This window comes from Salvelinus namaycush, chromosome 12, assembly GCF_016432855.1.
Source record: "Salvelinus namaycush isolate Seneca chromosome 12, SaNama_1.0, whole genome shotgun sequence".
Lineage (NCBI taxonomy): Eukaryota > Metazoa > Chordata > Actinopteri > Salmoniformes > Salmonidae > Salvelinus > Salvelinus namaycush.
In genome coordinates this window covers 33667216-33684408 of record NC_052318.1, presented here as the reverse complement: position 1 = coordinate 33684408, position 17193 = coordinate 33667216, and the positions used below count along the sequence as shown (strand labels likewise).

Genomic DNA, 17193 nt, shown 5'->3' with positions numbered 1-17193 from the left:
AAAAACGAAAAGTACAATAAAAGTTGGTAGAAACATGCCAAACGATGTTTAAAATCAATCCTCCGGTTGTTTTTGTCATAAATAATCAATAATATTTCAACCAGACAAAAGCTTCGTCAATAGGAAAGGAGAAACAAGAAAGGCGCGTTCCCGATCAGGCGCATGGCTGATGTGTGGAAATTTCCACTGGCTTCTCATTGAAAGTGCTGTATCTCCCTCATTTTTCAGAGTAAAACAATGCCTGAAGACTGGCCACATGCCATAGAGCTTCCTCTACAAGTCTTTGTATGGTGGATAGGCTTTCAATGGAAAAACAGTCTTTCAAAATAATAGTACTTCCTGGTTGGATTTTCCTCTGGTTTTCGCCTGCCATATCAGTTCTGTTATACTCAGACATTATTTTAACAGTTTTGGAAACTTTAGAGTGTTTTCTATCCAAATCTACTAATTATATGCATATCCTAGCATCTGGGCCTGAGTAGCAGGCAGTTTAATTTGGGCACGCTTTTCATCCAAAATTCCAAATGCTGCCCCCTACCCTAGTGAAGTTAAACAATACCCCATAATGACAAAGCAAAAACAGGTTTTTAGATATTTTTGCTAATTTATTACAAATAAACTGAACCCTTTACTCAGTACTTTGTTGAAGCACCTTTGGCAGCAATTACAGCCTCGAGTCTTCTTGGGTATGACGCTACAACCTTGGCACACCTGTATTTGGGGAGTTTCTCCCATTCTTCTCTGCAGATCCTATCAAGCTCTGCCAGGTTGGATGGGGAGCGTCGCTGTACAGCTATTTTCAGGTCTCTCCATAGATGTTTGATCGGGTTCAAGTCTGGGCTCTGGCTGGGCCACTCAAGGACATTCAGAGACTTGTCCCAAAGCCACTCCTGCGTTGTCTTGGCTGTGTGTTCAAGGTTGATGTCCTGTTGGAAGGTGGACCGAAGCCCCAGGTCCTGAGCCCTATGGAGCAGGTTTTCATCAAGGATCTCTCTGTACTTTGCTCCGTTCATCTTTGCCTCGATCCTGACTAGTCTCCCAGTCCCTGCCGCTGAAAAACACCCCCACAGCATGATGCTTCACACCATGCTTCACCGTAGGGATGGTGCCAGGTTTCCTCCAGAGGTGACGCTAGGCATTCAGGCCGAAGAGTTCAATCTTGGTTTCATCAGACCAGAGAATTTTGTTTTTTGTTTTTTTCTCTGACATGCACTGTCAACTGTGGGACCTTATATAGCCAGGTGTGAACCTTTCCAAATCATGTCCAATCAATTGAATTTACCACAGGTGGACTCCAATCAAGTTGTAGGAACATCTCAAGGATGATCAATGGAAACGGGATGCACCTGAACTCAATTTCGAGTCTCATAGCAAAGGGTTAGAATTCTTATGTAAATAAGGTATTTCCGTTATTTTCTTTTTAAATAAATGTGCAAAGTTTCCTAAAAACCTGTTTCACTTTGTCGTTGTGTGTGGATCAATGAGGAAAACAATTAATTTAATAGATTTTAGAATAAAGCTGTAATGTAACAAAATGTGGAAAAAGTCAAGGGGTCTGAATACTTTCCGAATGCACTGAATCAAGAGAACATCCCATGTCATCTCTACTGCCTCTGATCTGGCTAACTCACTAAACACATGGTTCATTTGTAAATGATGTCGGAGTGTTGGAGTGTGCCCCTGGCTATCCGTAAATAAATAAAACATTTATTAAATGGTTCCGTCTGATCCTGTCTAATATAAGGAATTTTAAAAGATGTATACTTTTAATTTTACTTTTGATATCTAAGTATATTTTATCAATTACAATTACTTTTGATACTTAAGTATATTTAAAAGCAAATACTTTACTTCTACTCGAGTAGTATTTTACTGGGTGACTTTCACTTGAGGCATTTTCTATTAAGGTATCTTTTACTCAAGTATGACATTTAGCCACTTTTTCCACTACTGCAGACAAGGTACACTTGCACCTGTGCTAGAAGAAAACAGTGTTCCCTTTTGCTGACCAGCCAATTCATTAATCTGACTGAACCTTGTGCTTTGCTTGTAAAGAAAGCTAAATGACACTTCTGGAACTTCTCTATCAGCAAACAAAAGTAATTGAGAATTTACCTTTTTTAATAATGTATGTCTTGAATGCTTCTGATTTCTTGTTTATTTCCAGGAACTGCGCGATGACATGCCATCCATTTTAGCAGATGTTTTCAGTATACTAGGTGGGTATAACTTCAGTTTGGGCATATTGTGACAGTCATTTGAAATTGTATGCCTAAATGTAAAAAAAATGAGTTGGCCAATTACTGTAATGTTATCATGGTATTATGTTTTAATAATTCATTTTTGACAGACATAGAGACCAGTTCTTTGGAGGAAAAAAACAAACGCAACCATTACACCCAGCTAGTGGGAGCATGTCTGGTAGGTATATTTAAAGTTTTTACTGCAAGGAGCAAAAATCCGTTATCATGAAATTATGTCAAACTTTCACTAGGTGGTAGTATTGTTCAAACAAAACTCAACCTTTGTCTGTTGTATTTCCCATTGTAAGGCCAAAACACAGTATTTGTTTCAAGCTTAAATAAGAACAAACGTTTTTTAAATTGGTTCTGAATTTAGAATATTATAGTAATGTTTGATTTTCTTCACAAATGTTAAAGGTGCAATCAGCAGTTGCAAAAAAAAAAAAAAAAACTTATGAATGATACTGTATGTAGACATTGATTCTTATATATATGCCTCATTAACTTTGTTCAACTGTCGTATCCCATCAGAATCCAAAATATATACGCTTGTTTTACTCCAATGTTTGTAAACAAAGTAAATGTAAACAAACATTATATAGTCTCAAAACATGTTTCAAACTATAATTTCAAATTCAAAGCAAATTGAATTATTTACAAGCCCTTAACCAACAATGCAGTTTTTTTTAAAGAAAATGTTTGCTAAAAAAAATAACATATTTAAATAAACTAAAGTAATTTTTTAAAAGTAACACACTAAAATAACAATAACGAGGCTATATACAGGGGGTACCGGCAACGAGTCAATGTGCAGGGGTACAAGTTAGTTGAGGTAATATGTACATGTAGGTAGAGGTGAAGTGACTATGCATACATAAAAAACAGAGTATCAGCAGCGAAAAAAATGGGTCAATTTGCAAATAGTCCAGGTAACCATCTGATCAACTGTTCAGAAGTCTTATGGCTTAGGGGTAGAAGCTGTTAAGGAGCCTTTTGGACCTAGACTTGGTGCTCCGGTACCGCTTGCCGTGCGGTAGCAGAGAGAACAGTCTATGACTGGAGTCTTTGAAAATTATTAGGGCCTCTGACACCGCCTGGTAATGAGGTCCTGGATGGCAGAAAGCTTGGCCCCAGGAAGCGTGGCCCCGGTGATGTACTGAGCCGTACGCAGTACCCTCGGTAGCAACTTGTGGAAGGATGCCGAGCAGTTGTCATACCAAGCGTTGTTGCAACCAGTCAGGATGGTGCAGCTGTATAACTTTTTGAGGATCTGAGGACCCAAATCTTTTCAGTCTCCTGAGGGGGAATAGGCGTTGTCGTGCCCTCTCTATGACTCTTTGTGTGTTTGAACCATGATAGTTTGTTAGCTCTCTATCCGCTCCACTACAGCTCCATTGATGTGAATGGGGGCGTGCTCGGCCCACCTTTTCCTGTAGTCCACAATCAGCTTATTTGTCTTGCTCATGTTGAGGGAGAGGTTGTTGTCCTGGCACCACACTGCCAGGTCTCTGACCTCCTCCCTATAAGTTGTCTCGTTGTCGGTGATCAGACCTACCACCGTCGTTTTGTCAGCAAACTTATTGATGGTGTTGGAGTCGTGCGTGGCCAGGGAGTGAACAGGGCGTACAGGAAGGGTCTAAGCATGCAGCCCTGATAGGCCCCTGCATTGAGTGTCAGCGTGGCAGATGTGTTGTTGCCTACCCTTACCACCTGAGGGCAGCCCGTCAGGATGTCAAGGATCCAGTTGCAGAGGGAGGTGTTTAGTCCCAGGGTCCTTAGGTTAGTGATGAGTTTTGAGGGCACGAATGCTGAGCTGTAGTCAACAAACAGCATTCTGTTTTGTCCAGGTGGGAAAGGGCAGTGTGGAGTGCAATAGAGATTGCGTAATTTGTGGATCTGTTGGGGCGGTATGCGAATTGTAGTGGGTCTAGGTTTTCTAGGATGATAGTGTTGAGCCATGACCAACCTTTCAAAGCACTTCATGGCTATAGTCATGAGTGCTATAGGGTGGTAGTCATTTAGGCAGGTTAGCTTGGCTTTCTTGGGCACAAAAACTATAGTGGTCTGCTGGAAACATAGGTATTACAGACTCGGTCAGGGAGAGGTTGAAAATGTCAGTGAAGACACTTGCCATTTGATTAGCGCATGCTCGTGAGTACACGTCCTGGTAATCCGTCTGGCCCCGCGGCCTTGTGAATGTTGACCTGTTTAAAGGTCTTACTCACATTTTGATATCATGTATGGTCAGTACTTGCATCCGTCGCGCTGTTTATGATTTTAAGAGTATATTATTTCGTATGTTATATTTCTCCAGCCCCATCCCTCAGCTTTTTACCGAAACGGGCGGGAGAACGCTTTGTTTTTGTTTCAACTGCTGATTGCCTCTTTAAATTTGCTATCGTTCATAACCATATAAGATATATTTACCAGTCTTTATATGACACTTGTTTGTTTTCCTCCTGCCCTCTCTTCAGTTATTTGTGCCAGATGCCATCCTGAAGGAGAGACTGGACCCAGAGACCCTGGAGTCCCTAGGACTCATAAAGCAAGCCCATCAGTTCAACCAGAAAATCGTCAAAATCAAGACCAAGCTATTGTAAGTGGAGCAGTGACTTACTTTCATATGTAAAAAACAAAAATCTGGTGATGTTCAGTGTCAAAAGGTCAACAGCGTAGTAAATTGGTCTGTCCAAGTAGCCAAATTAAAAACAGTGTTAAAGGTTAAAACCCACATAGTCACCCTCCAGAACCTGGGTTAGCTGCTGTTATCCCCAGGATAGGTCTGGGCACATCTGTTACTCCGCTGGGCTGACTGTGCTGGAGAGGCTGTTAACTCAAGGTTGCATCTCCATCCCTGTTTTATCCACCTTACAGCCTGTGGCTGTGGTGTTTAATACGTGACTATTTACACTATAGGATGAGAGCTTTGCCATGAATGCCACATTTAATTAATGTCAGCACAGAATGTAGATACATTTTAATATTCTCTCAGGCTGTTGTTCAGACACTACTTTGTTGCAATACATGGTAATTCAGGCCGTATAGGGTTATATTACTCTGTAATACACTAGAGACACAATAAATAATAATTTCATTCACATTCAAATGTGGGCCTAAAATTTTGTCTCATGGTTGTGTAGTGTGTGGCCTCCTATATATTATTTTCAACTCTGTCCCCTTAGTTACAAGCAGCAGAAGTTCAACTTGCTAAGGGAAGAGAATGAGGGCTATGCCAAGCTGATCACTGAGCTGGGCCAAGACCTCTCAGGCAACATCACTAGCCACGTCGTCCTAGAGAGCATCAAGTCCCTGATAGGTATGAAACCCCTCGTCTTTTTACATTGTCATCACATTCTCTACAGCCAAGACACAACTGCCCCTTGTGGCACTCTTTGATTTAGTGTGTTTTCTGTGACGGTTATGAATCATTTCTGGGACCAGCCCTGAAAGTAATGGAGATTAGAATTTTGGCAGAAGTGCTTTTTACAGTTTAAGTTGAGGATTCAAATGTTACCTGGGACGTGAATATTTGTAGAACTTTTAAAAACAGTACCTGACCAGTTAGACTCCCAAATAGGATTTACATAACACATCTCCATATTTGGTACCCAAGTTATTCGGATGTCATTTGTACACTTACCCCGTCTCCACCCTGAAGGATGCTTCAACCTGGACCCCAACCGCGTTCTGGACATCATCCTGGAGGTGTACGAGTGTCGCTCTGACCAGGATGAGTTCTTCCTGCCCCTCATCAAGTCCTACATGTGTGAACCCCTCACCCTCTGCCACATCCTGGGCTTCAAGTTCAAGTTCAACCAGGTGAGAGAGAGCAGACTCCCCACTGGACATTGACTGTCTGCACTCTGCAGCCTGTCTGAAACCTGCCACATAGAAACTGTACAAATGGGTATTTGTGAGGAGCTACCTGCACAAGAAGCAGAGAAATCCATAAACAATTTAAATGAAAAGACTTCGAGGTCTTATTGATGAGAACATAAGTCTTGCCCAGGTTTGGAATTTTCTCCAGCTATTCTCCCTTGACCTGCAGGAATGAGGAAAAATGGTGCAGTCAGACCAGATGTGAATAGTAATGCTGCCCGGCACTGAAATACACACTTTAGCTCCAAGTTGGGGATCAAAGGACAGCCGAGTGAATTTCTATATTGATTTGTACTAGACCCCCCATCCGTTAGCTGTTCCTCAGTACATAATGAGTATTCTCTGACTGTCCCTCTCCCCCAGGAGCCTAATGAAGAGACCCCTACGTCACTCTACCACATTGCTGCTGCCCTCCTCCTCCACAACCTCATAGAGCTGGAGGACCTCTATGTGCACGTAAGCATCTCTCAATTCACACTTTGTCTCACATATAAATATCATTTTATATACAGTGCATTCGGAAAGTATTCTGACCCCTTGACTTTTTCCACATTTTATTACGTTACAGCCTTGTTCTAAAATGTATTAAATCGTATTTTTCCCCTCATCATTCTACAATATACACAATACCCCTAAATGACAAAGCAAAAACAGGTTCTTAGATTTTTTTTTGTGCAAATTTAAAATAAAATTATCAAACTGAAATATCACATTTACATAAGTATTCAGACCCTTTACTCAGTACTTTGTTGAAGCACCTTTGGCAGCAATTACAACCTCAAGTCTTCTTGGGTATGACGCTACATGCAGATCGTCTCAAAGTCTCAGGTTGAATGGGGAGCGTCGCTGCACAGCTATTTTCAGGCATCTCCAGAAATGTTTGATCGGGTTCAAGTCTGGGCTCTGGCTGGGCCACTCAAGGTCATTCAGAGACTTGTCCCGAAGCCACTCCTGCATTGTCTTGGCTGTGTGCTTGGATTGTTGTCCTGTTGGAAGCTAAACCTTCACTCCGGTCTGAGGTCCTGAGCGCTCTGGAGCAGGTTTTCATCAAGGATCTCTCTGTACTTTGCTCCGTTCATCTTTCCCTCGATCCTGACTAGTCTCTCAGTCCCTGCACTGGAAAACATCCCCACAGCATGATGCTACTACCACCATGCTTCTCCATAGGGATGGTGCCAGGTTTCCCCCAGAGGTGACGCTTGGCATTCAGGCCAAAGAGTTGAATCTTGGGACCCATGAAGCGGCGCACAATTGGCCCAGCGACGTCCGGGTTAGGGGAGGGGTTTTGCCGGCCGGGATGTCCTTGTCCCATCGCGCTCTAGCGACTCCTGTGGCGGGCCGGGAGCATGCACTCTGACAAGGTCTCCAGTTGGACGGTGTGTACTCTGACACATTGGTGCGGCTGGCTTCCGAGTTAAGCGAGCAGTGTGTCAAGAAGCATTGCGGCTTGGCAGGGTCGTGTTTTGGAGGACGCATGGCTCTCGGCCTTCGCCTCTCCCGAGTCCGTACGGGAGTTGCAGCGATGGGACAAGACTGTAACTACCAATTGGGGAGATAAAGGGGGTAAAGAAAAAAAGAATAATAAACATTTAAGAATGATGAAGGCCACTGTGTTTTTGGGGACATTAAATGCTGCAGACATTTTTTGGTACCCTTCCCCAGATCTGTGCCTCGACACAATCCTGTCTCGGAGCTCTACGGACAATTCCTTCAACCTCATGGCTTGGGTTTTGCTCTGACATGCACTGTCAACTGTGGGACCTTATATAGACAGGTGTGTGCCTTTCCAAATCATGTCCAATCAATTGAATTTACCACAGGTGGACTCCAATCAAGTTGTAGAAACATGTCAAGGATGATCAATGGAAACAGGATGCACCTGAGATCAATTTCGAGTCTAATATCAAAGGGTCTGAATACTTATGTAAATAAGCTATTTCTGTTTTTTTTATTTTTAATACATTTGCAAAAATTTCAAAACTGTTTTTGCTTTATTGTGTGTAGATTGATGAGACATAATGTAATCCATTTTAGAATAAGGCTGTAATTTAACAAAATGTGGAGAATGTCTAGAGGTCTGAATACTCTCCGAATGCACTGTATAAGGTTTAAGACTAACATTGTTTGTCCTCAGTGAATGCCCGATTGTGCAGCAGGTGATCCAATAAGAAAATGGAATCGCATTGTACTGTAAGCTGTGATCTGACATATGACTGAGTCTGTCCTGTCCTCTGTGCCTCTGCCTTGCCCTCCCAGCTCATGCCACTGGATGCCAGCATTGTAGAGGAGCACAAGAGAGAGATCACGGAGGCCAAGCAGATCGCCCGCAAGCTCACCATGGTGGTGGTGCCCTCCGAGAAGATGGAGGACAAGGAGAGAGAGAAGGAGAAAGAGGAGGAGAAGAACGACAAGGTAAAGTAATCTCATGACCATTACTCAACATATATTTCTACCATTGGAAAAACATGTCTGCACGTTTGGGTTCAGCTTCTGTACCAAAGCACTACTTCTACTTCCATCAAGTGTCCTTTGTTTTCCATGATGAATCCCAGTCATTGTAAGGCTGCCTCAGTGTGTAGCTGAAGGCAAAGGAAATGCTTTATTGTTGTGTGTGTGTTAACGAGGTGCTAATCAGTGTCTGTCTGAGGCAGAGCGTGCTGCTGAGGACCACAGATAGACTGCACAGGCGGTGATTGATGGACCAGAGGAGGTCTGTTAGGTAGCGCTGCAGCGGTCAGGCCACAGCCGCAGACGTGTTAAACGTGCAGACTCCACACGGCCCCCTTTTCCACCCCCTATCACCATCCCGCGCGCTAACTCTAACGAATAGCAACACTGAAGGCTTTTGTGGGCCATGTTTCTAAAATAACTCCAGCCTCCAGCCCAAGCTCCGGATTGTCAGATTGCATCTCAGTCAACTGGGTGCCCACGTCATGCTAATGCTAAATTGCGTGAATATCTGTTTCAACAATAGTTTTTCTGTGGCTTAAAAAAACATTTCAAAATTAACCCCACAGTGTGAGATGAGGGCACGTTTTGAGAATAGCCTGGTCGCAAAAAGAAGACAGTGTGACATTGACGGAGCAGAATATCCACTCGTCCTCTAGCTAGCTCTCTCATCCCACGGTCACAGCCTCTCCCTGACAGCACTGCCTTGTTACTATGCTGTGTCACAGTTGGTTGTGTCGGTCACACACAAATGAAGTGCAGCGTCAGATAGGATGAGGGATTTCTACACTTCCTTGTTCCCATCCATTGCTGCTGGAGTAAATGACGTCTCGGGATTTACTGACTTGGCTTTGTGTTTGCAAATCCTCCGTAACCTCTTTTAATGGGCCTGCTTTGTACTGTGTGAGATCCCTCAGCTAGTTTATTACTGACAGTCATAAACTAAGGACTTAGGAAGAGCTGCTCTCTAACTACTGCTTCTGTTGCTCCAATTGCCCTGAGCTTCACTCAAACACACACACATTCACACTCAGTATCTCCCCCTCTCCGCTCAGCCTCCTGATAACCAGAAGCTGGGCCTGCTGGAAGCGCTGCTGAGGATCGGAGACTGGCACCATGCCCAGAGCATTATGGACCAGATGCCTGCCTTCTACGCCACCTCTCACAAGGCCATCGCCCTGGCACTGTGCCAGCTGCTGCACCTGACTGTGGAGCCGCTGTACCGCAGGTGCCTGCCCGCTCCCACAGATTCACTTAGTGCTCTTCACACACTGGTGGAACAAAGAGATGCACACACATGCACCTAAATACACTGCAACACGACATGCCAGAGTGTACATACACAGCCAGCCAGACTATAACCTCCTCTGATGCCAGCCTTTCATTCAGTTGTAGGGGGACACACGGAAAACACACCGACATAATGACAACCACAAACAGAACCACTTCCTGTTCACACTAGAGCAATGGAGGTTCTATGTTGATGTGTTTAGTATGCCCTGTCTCACCTGTGTTTCCCTTGCAGAGCCGGGGTCCCCAAAGGGGCCAAGGGCTGTGTGATGAGGCCCCTGAGGAACAAGCGGGCCCCCAGGCCTGCCGAGAGCTTTGAGGACTTACGCAGGGACGTGTTCAGCATGCTCTGCTACCTGGGGCCTCACCTCTCCCACGACCCCATCCTCTTTGCCAAGATAGTACGACTGGGCAAGGGCTTCATGAAAGAGGTACAGGCCCCACCATCAGTTTGTCATTTGATGATAAGTAATGCTTTAATTGATCCCCAAAGGAACATTATTTGGCATAACCTCTCATACTCTGGCTTCATCTCATTAATTGTCCTCTTTTGTTCCTACAGTACCAAAATGAGGCTAGAAATGACCACATCAAGGACAAAATGGTGAGTTATCAAAGTAAATGAGACCAAGAAGTGACTTGGAACAGCCTTGTTGTGCTAATCAGTAAGAGGTATGCACAGAGAATAAATAGAATATGAGCATACACACACTGTGGTTTGTGCTCTGGTAGTTGATGTGCTGCTGTTCCCTCCTAGGACACATTGCTGAGTTGTTTCCTGAGCATTGCAGACCAGGTGCTGCTGCCCTCGCTCTCTCTAATGGAGTGTAACGCCTGCATGTCAGAAGAACTCTGGGGCCTCTTCAAACTGTTCCCTTACCAGCACAGGTGAGACGTATATAAACTCAGCAAAAAAAAGAAATGTCCTCTCACTGTCAACTGCGTTTATTTTCAGCAAACTTAACATGTGTAAATATTTGTATGAACAAAACAACAAGATTCAACAACTGAGACACAAACTGAACAAGTTCCACAGACATGTGACTAACAGAAATTGAATAAATTGTCCCTGAACAAAGGGGGGGGTCAAAATCAAAAGTTAGTCGGTATCTGGTGTGGCCACCAGCTGCATTAAGTACTGCAGTGCATCTACTCCTCATGGACTGCACCAGATTTGCCAGTTCTTGCTGTGAGATACCCCACTCTTCCACCAAGGAACCTGCAAGTTCCCGGACATTTCTGTGGGGAATGGCCCTAGCCCTCACCCTCCGATCCAACAGGTCCCAGACGTGCTCAATGGGATTGAGATCCGGGCTCTTTGCTGGCCATGGCAGAACACTGACATTCCTGTCTTGCAGGAAATCACGCATAGAACGAGCAGTATGGCTGGTGGCATTGTCATGCTGGAGGGTCATGTCAGGATGAACCTGCAGGACGGGTACCACATGAGGGAGGAGGATGTTTTCACTGTAACGCACAGCGTTGAGAATGACAACAAGCTCAGTCCGATGATGCTGTTACACACCGCCCCAGACCATGACGGCCCCTCCACCTCCAAATAAATCCCGCTCCAAAGTACAGGCCTCGGTGTAACGCTCATTCCTTCAATGATAAACGCGAATCCGACCATCACCCCTGGTGAGACAAAACCGCAACTCGTCAGTGACAGGACTGGCAAAAAGTGCTTGTCTCGTCCAGCGACAGTGGGTTTGTGCCCGTAGGCGACGGTGATGTCTGGTGAGGAACTGCCTTACAACAGGCCAACAAGCCCTCAGTCCAGCCTCTCTCAGCCTATTGCGGACAGTCTGACCACTGATGGAGGGATTGTGCGATCCTAGTGTAACTCGGGCAGTTGTTTTTGCCATTCTGTACCTGTCCCACAGGTGTGATGTTCGGATGTACCGATCCTGTGCAGGTGTTGTTACACATGGTCTGCCACTGCGAGGACGATCAGCTGTCCATCTTGTCTCTCTGTAGCGCTGTCTTAGGCGTCTCGCAGTATGGACATGGCAATTTATTGCCCTGGCCACATCTGCAGTCCTCATGCCTCCTTGCAGCATGCCTAAGGCACGTTCATGCAGATGAGCAGGGACCCTGGGCATCTTTCTTTTGGTGTTTTTCAGAGTCAGTAGACAGGCCTCTTTAGTGTCCTAAGTTTTCATAACTGTGACCTTAATTGCCTACCGTCTAAGCTGCTAGTGTCTTAATGACCGTTGCACAGGTGCATGTTCATTGTTTATGGGTCATTGAACAAGCATGGGAAACAGTGTTTAAACCCTTTACAATGAAGATCTGTGAAGTTATTTGGATTTTTATGAATTATCTTTGAAAGACAGGGTCCTGAAAAAGGGACGTTTCTTTTTTTGGTGAGTTTCTATATAGTATCAGTCAAAGGTTTGGACACACCTACTAATTCAAGGGTTTTATCTTTATTTTACTATTTTTTTTACATTGTATAATTATACTGAAAACATCAAAACTATGAAATAACACATGGGATCATGTAGTAACCAAAAAAGTGTTAAGCAAATCAAAATATATTTGAGATTCTTCAAAGTAGCTACCCTTTGCCTTGTTGACAGCTTTGCACACTCTTGGCATTCTCTCAACCAGGTTCATCTGAAATGCTTTTCTAACAGTCTTGAAGGAGTTCCCACATATGCTGAGCGCTTGTTGGCTGCTTTTCCTTCACTCTGCAGTCCAACTCATCCCAAACCATCTCAATTGGATTGTGGTCAGGTGATTGTGAAGGCCAGGTCATCTGTTGCAGCACTCCATCACTCTCCTTCTTGGTCAAATATCCCTTTCACAGCCTGGAGGTGTGTTTTGGCTCGTTGTCCTGTTGAAAAACAAATGATAGCCCCACTAAGTGCAAACCAGATGGGATGGCGTATTGCTGCAGAATGCTGTGGTAGCCATGCTGGTTAGTGTGCCTTGAATTTTAAATCGATGTCACCAGCAAAGCACCATCACACCTCCTCCATGCTTCATGGTGGGAACCACACATGTGGAGATCATCCGTTCACCTACGCTGCATCTCACAAAGACACGGCGGTTGGAACCAAAAATCTCAAATTTGGACTCGTCAGACCAATGGACAGATTTCCACCGGTCGAATATCCATTGCTCATGTTTCTTGGCCCAAGCAAGTCTCTTCTTCTTATTGGTGTCCTTTAGTAGTGGTTTCTTTGCAGCAATTCGATCATTGAAGGCCTGATTCACACAGTCTCCTCTGAACAGTTGGTGTTGAGATGTGTCTGTTACTTGAACTCTGAAGCATTTATTTGGGCTGCAATTTTTGAGGCTGGTAACTCTAATGAACTTATCCTCTGCAGCAGAGGTAACTCTGGGTCTTCCATTCCTGTGGCGGTCGTCATGAGAGCCAGTTTCATCATAGCGCTTGATGGTTTTTGCGAATGCACTTGAAGAGACTTTAATAGTTCTTGAAATGTTCCTTATTGACTGATTTTCATGTCTTGAAGTAATGATGGACTGTCGTTTCTCTTTGCTTATTTGAGCTGTTCTTGCCATAATATGGACTTGTTTTTTTACCAAATAGGGGTATCTTCTGTATACCAACCCTACCTTGTCATAACACAAGTGATTGGCTCAAACACATTAAGAAGTAAATTCCACAAATGAACGTACCCCTTTTACCAATTTTCGCCTAAAATGACATACCCAAATCTAGCTGCCTGTAGCTCAGGACCTGAAGCAAGGATATGCATATTCTTGATACCATTTGAAAGGAAACTCTTTGTGGAAATGTGAAATTAATGTAGGAAAATATAACACATTAGATCTGTTAAAACATAATACAAAATGAAATTATTTTGTATTTTTTCATCTTTGAAATGCAAGAGAAAGGCCATAATGTATTGTTGCAGTTTTGGGGCAATTTAGATCTTGGCCTCTAGATGGCAGCAGTGTATGTGCAAAGTTTTAGACTGATTCAATGAACCATTGCATTTCTGTTCAAAATGTTCAATCAAATTGTATTTGTCACATACACATGGTTAGCAGATGTTAATGCGAGTGTAGCGAAATGCTTGTGCTTCTAGTTCCGACAATGCAGTAATAACCAACAAGTAATCTAACCTATCAATTCCACAACTACTACCTTATACACACAAGTGTAAAGGGATAAAGAATATGTACATAAAGATATATGAATGAGTGATGGTACAGAACGGCATAGGGAAGATGCAGTAGATGGTATCGAGTACAGTATATACATATGAGATGAGTAATGTAGGGTATGTAAACATAAAAGTGGCATAGTTTAAAGTGGCTAGTGATACATGTATTACATAAAGATGGCAAGATGCAGTAGATGATATAGAGTACAGTATATACATATGATATGAGTAATGTAGGGTATGTAAACATAAAAGTGGCATAGTTTAAAGTGGCTAGTGATACATGTATTACATAAAGATGGCAAGATGCAGTAGATGATAGAGTACAGTATATACATTATATTAAGTGGCATTGTTTAAAGTGGCTAGTGATAAATTTTTTATCAATTTCCATTATTAAAGTGGGTTGGAGTTGAGTCAGTATGTTGGCAGCAGCCACTCAAAAAGACTACCTAAATGTGCCTAATTGGTTTATTAATACATTTTTGAGTTCATAGCTGTGCACTCTCCTCAAACAATAGCATGGTATTCTTTCACTGTAATAGCTACTGTAAATTGGACAGTGCCGTTATAATATCAAGAATTTAAGCTTTCTGCCCATATAAGACATGTCTATGTCCTGGGAAATGTTCTTGTTACTTACAACGTCATGCTAATCACATTAGCACATGTTAGCTCAACCGTCCCGTGGGGGGGACACCGATCCCGTAGATTAATTGAAATTCATACCAGGTCTCTACCTCATGAAGCTGGTTGAGGGAATGCCAAGCGTGTGCATTGAAGGATCTCAAATATAAAATATATTTAGATTTGTTTAACACTTTTTTTGGTTACTGCATGATTCCGTATGTATTATTTCATAGTTTTGATGTCTTCTTCTATTTTACAATGTAGAAAATAGTAAAAATAAAGAAAACCCCTTGAATGAGTAGGTGTGTCCAAACTTTTGACTGGTACTCTATGCACACACACACACACACACACACACACACACACACACACACACACACAATCATAGCGGTGCCATTTTTTTACTTGAACTGACATGTTTGGCCAGCTGTTTTGAATCCATCTTATGGAGAAAGCAAAGTCCACACAGAGACAGGAGTATGTGCGTTTATACGAATTGTTCTATTCTCCGCCCTGTTGTGTTCTGGTATTGAAAGGTCCTTGTCCCAGGCTGGTCCTGGTGTGTGTACTATTAGATACGTCAGTGTTAACACACCCACCTGTGTTCTACCTGTGGTCCCCAGGTACCGGCTATACGGGCAGTGGAAGAACGAGACGTACACCAGCCACCCACTGCTGGTCAAGGTCAAAGCTCAGACTGTGGACAGAGCTAAATACATCATGAAGTAAGTCACGTTGCTACGCCTACCTACCTACCGCCATACCAGTTATTTACAGTGCCTGTTTTATCCAATGTGTGGTTGTGGCACTTAGAAGTCACGTTTCTACACCCACTACTCGTTGGTTCCTTTTTTTTTTTTTTTTTTTTTTTTACTTTTCAGGCATCCGTTGTCTCTACCTTCTTGTTTTTGTGCTGTTGTATGTGCCCAATAATGTTTTTGTACCATGTTTTGTGCTGCTGCCATGTTGTGTTGCTACCATGTTGTCGTCAAATCAAATTTTATTGGTCACATACACATGTGGTGTCGCTACCATGCTGTGTTGCTGCCATGCTATGTTGTCTTAGGTTATTTTTTAAATATTTATTTCACCTTTATTTAACCAGGTAGGCCAGTTGAGAACAAGTTCTCATTTACAACTGTGACCTGCCCAAGATAAATCAAAGCAATGCGACAAAAACAACAACACAGAGTTACACATGGGATAAACAATAGTACAGTCAATAACACAATAGAAAAGTCTATATACAGTGTGTGCAAATGGAGTAAGGAGGTAAGGCAATAAATAGGCCAAGTGTAGCGAAGTAATTACAATTTAGCAAATGAACACTGGAGTGATAGATGTGCAGATGATGATGTGCAAGTAGAAATACTGCTGTGCAAAAGAGGAAAAAAAGTAAATAAAAACAATAGGGGGATGAGGTAGGTAGTTGGATGGGCTATTTACAGATTGGCTATGTACAGCTGCAGCGATCAGTAAGCTGCTCAGATAGCTGATGCTTAAATTTAGTGAGGGAAATATGTCTCCAACTTCAGCGATTTTTGCAATTCATTCCAGTCATTGGCAGCAGAGAACTGGAAGGAAAGGCGGCTAAAGGTGTTGGCTTTGGGGATGACCAATGAAATATACCTGCTGGAGCGCGTGCTACGGGTTGGTGTTGTTATGGTGACCAGTGAACTGAGATAAGGCGGAGCTTTACCTAGCATAGACTTATAGATGACCTGAAGCCTGTGGGTCTGGCGACAAATATGTAGCGAGCGCCAGCCGACGAGCGCATACAGGTCGCAGTGGTGGGTGGTATATGGGGCTTTGGTGACAAAACGGATGGCACTGTGATAGACGGCATCCAGTTTGCTGAGTAGAGTGTTGGAGGCTATTTTGTAAGGTGCCCCTTTATTTAGTGTTGTCTCTTGTCGTGATGTGTGTTTTGTCCTATATATATTTTTTAATCCCCGTCCTTCAGGAGGCCTTTTGGTAGGCCGTAATTGTAAATAACAATTTGTTCTTAACTGACTTGCCTGGTTAAATAAAATCTAACCGAAATCAGGTGTCCAACCCGTGCCCCTTGAGTATGATGTAGCAGCATCTCTAGGAAACCCCTCTAAACCAGTCAGTGTTTCTCACAAATGTCTGTAGGAGATGAACTCCGTTACTTTGTCCATTTGATTTTTCAGTGGTTGCTATTGGAAACTTGTCAAAAAAGGTGTATGTGTGTGTCAGGGTTCGTTACGGTCATGAAAATCCTGGAGAAGTCATGGAATTTTACAATTGTGTTTTCCAGGCCTGGAAAAGTTTTGGGAAATTGTCAAACCCGAAAAGTCAGGGAAATTAATAAAAATACATTTTTTTAAAACATATCAGCCAGGATCGGAATATGACACTTTAGAGTGTCTGTGTGTGAGTGGGCCGTTGCTCAAGGAGAGAGGCAATAAAATACGATAGAAAACAGACTAACTAGGTAGCCAATTCAAAACTTGTTTTGTAGATACTTCAATTTATTTTGGACATTCAATGTATGGGACATTGCAACTCAATAGATGCTAGTCAGCCTGCAACGTAAACAC

At 43.1% G+C, this 17193-nt stretch overlaps 1 protein-coding gene across 11 annotated transcripts in view; it reads left to right on the top strand.

Moving 5' to 3' along the window:
* The window catches only part of LOC120057138 (THO complex subunit 2-like), a 78159-nt gene that overhangs the window by 13264 nt on the left and 47702 nt on the right, over window positions 1-17193 (top strand). For 10 of the 11 annotated variants that reach the window (XR_005477882.1, XR_005477881.1, XM_039005587.1 and 7 more), the window contains exons 4-15: window positions 2168-2219; window positions 2351-2421; window positions 4718-4839; window positions 5426-5559; window positions 5902-6062; window positions 6486-6578; window positions 8379-8534; window positions 9626-9798; window positions 10096-10291; window positions 10423-10464; window positions 10618-10748; window positions 15253-15354. Coding sequence is in view for 9 of the 11 variants with exons in the window: in XM_039005587.1 (XP_038861515.1) it covers window positions 2168-2219; window positions 2351-2421; window positions 4718-4839; window positions 5426-5559; window positions 5902-6062; window positions 6486-6578; window positions 8379-8534; window positions 9626-9798; window positions 10096-10291; window positions 10423-10464; window positions 10618-10748; window positions 15253-15354 (1433 nt within the window). In the remaining 2 variants the exon portion in view is untranslated. The remainder of the gene's footprint in view (window positions 1-2167; window positions 2220-2350; window positions 2422-4717; window positions 4840-5425; window positions 5560-5901; window positions 6063-6485; window positions 6579-8378; window positions 8535-9625; window positions 9799-10095; window positions 10292-10422; window positions 10465-10617; window positions 10749-15252; window positions 15355-17193) is intronic. The other variant, XM_039005588.1, reaches the window with a different exon arrangement.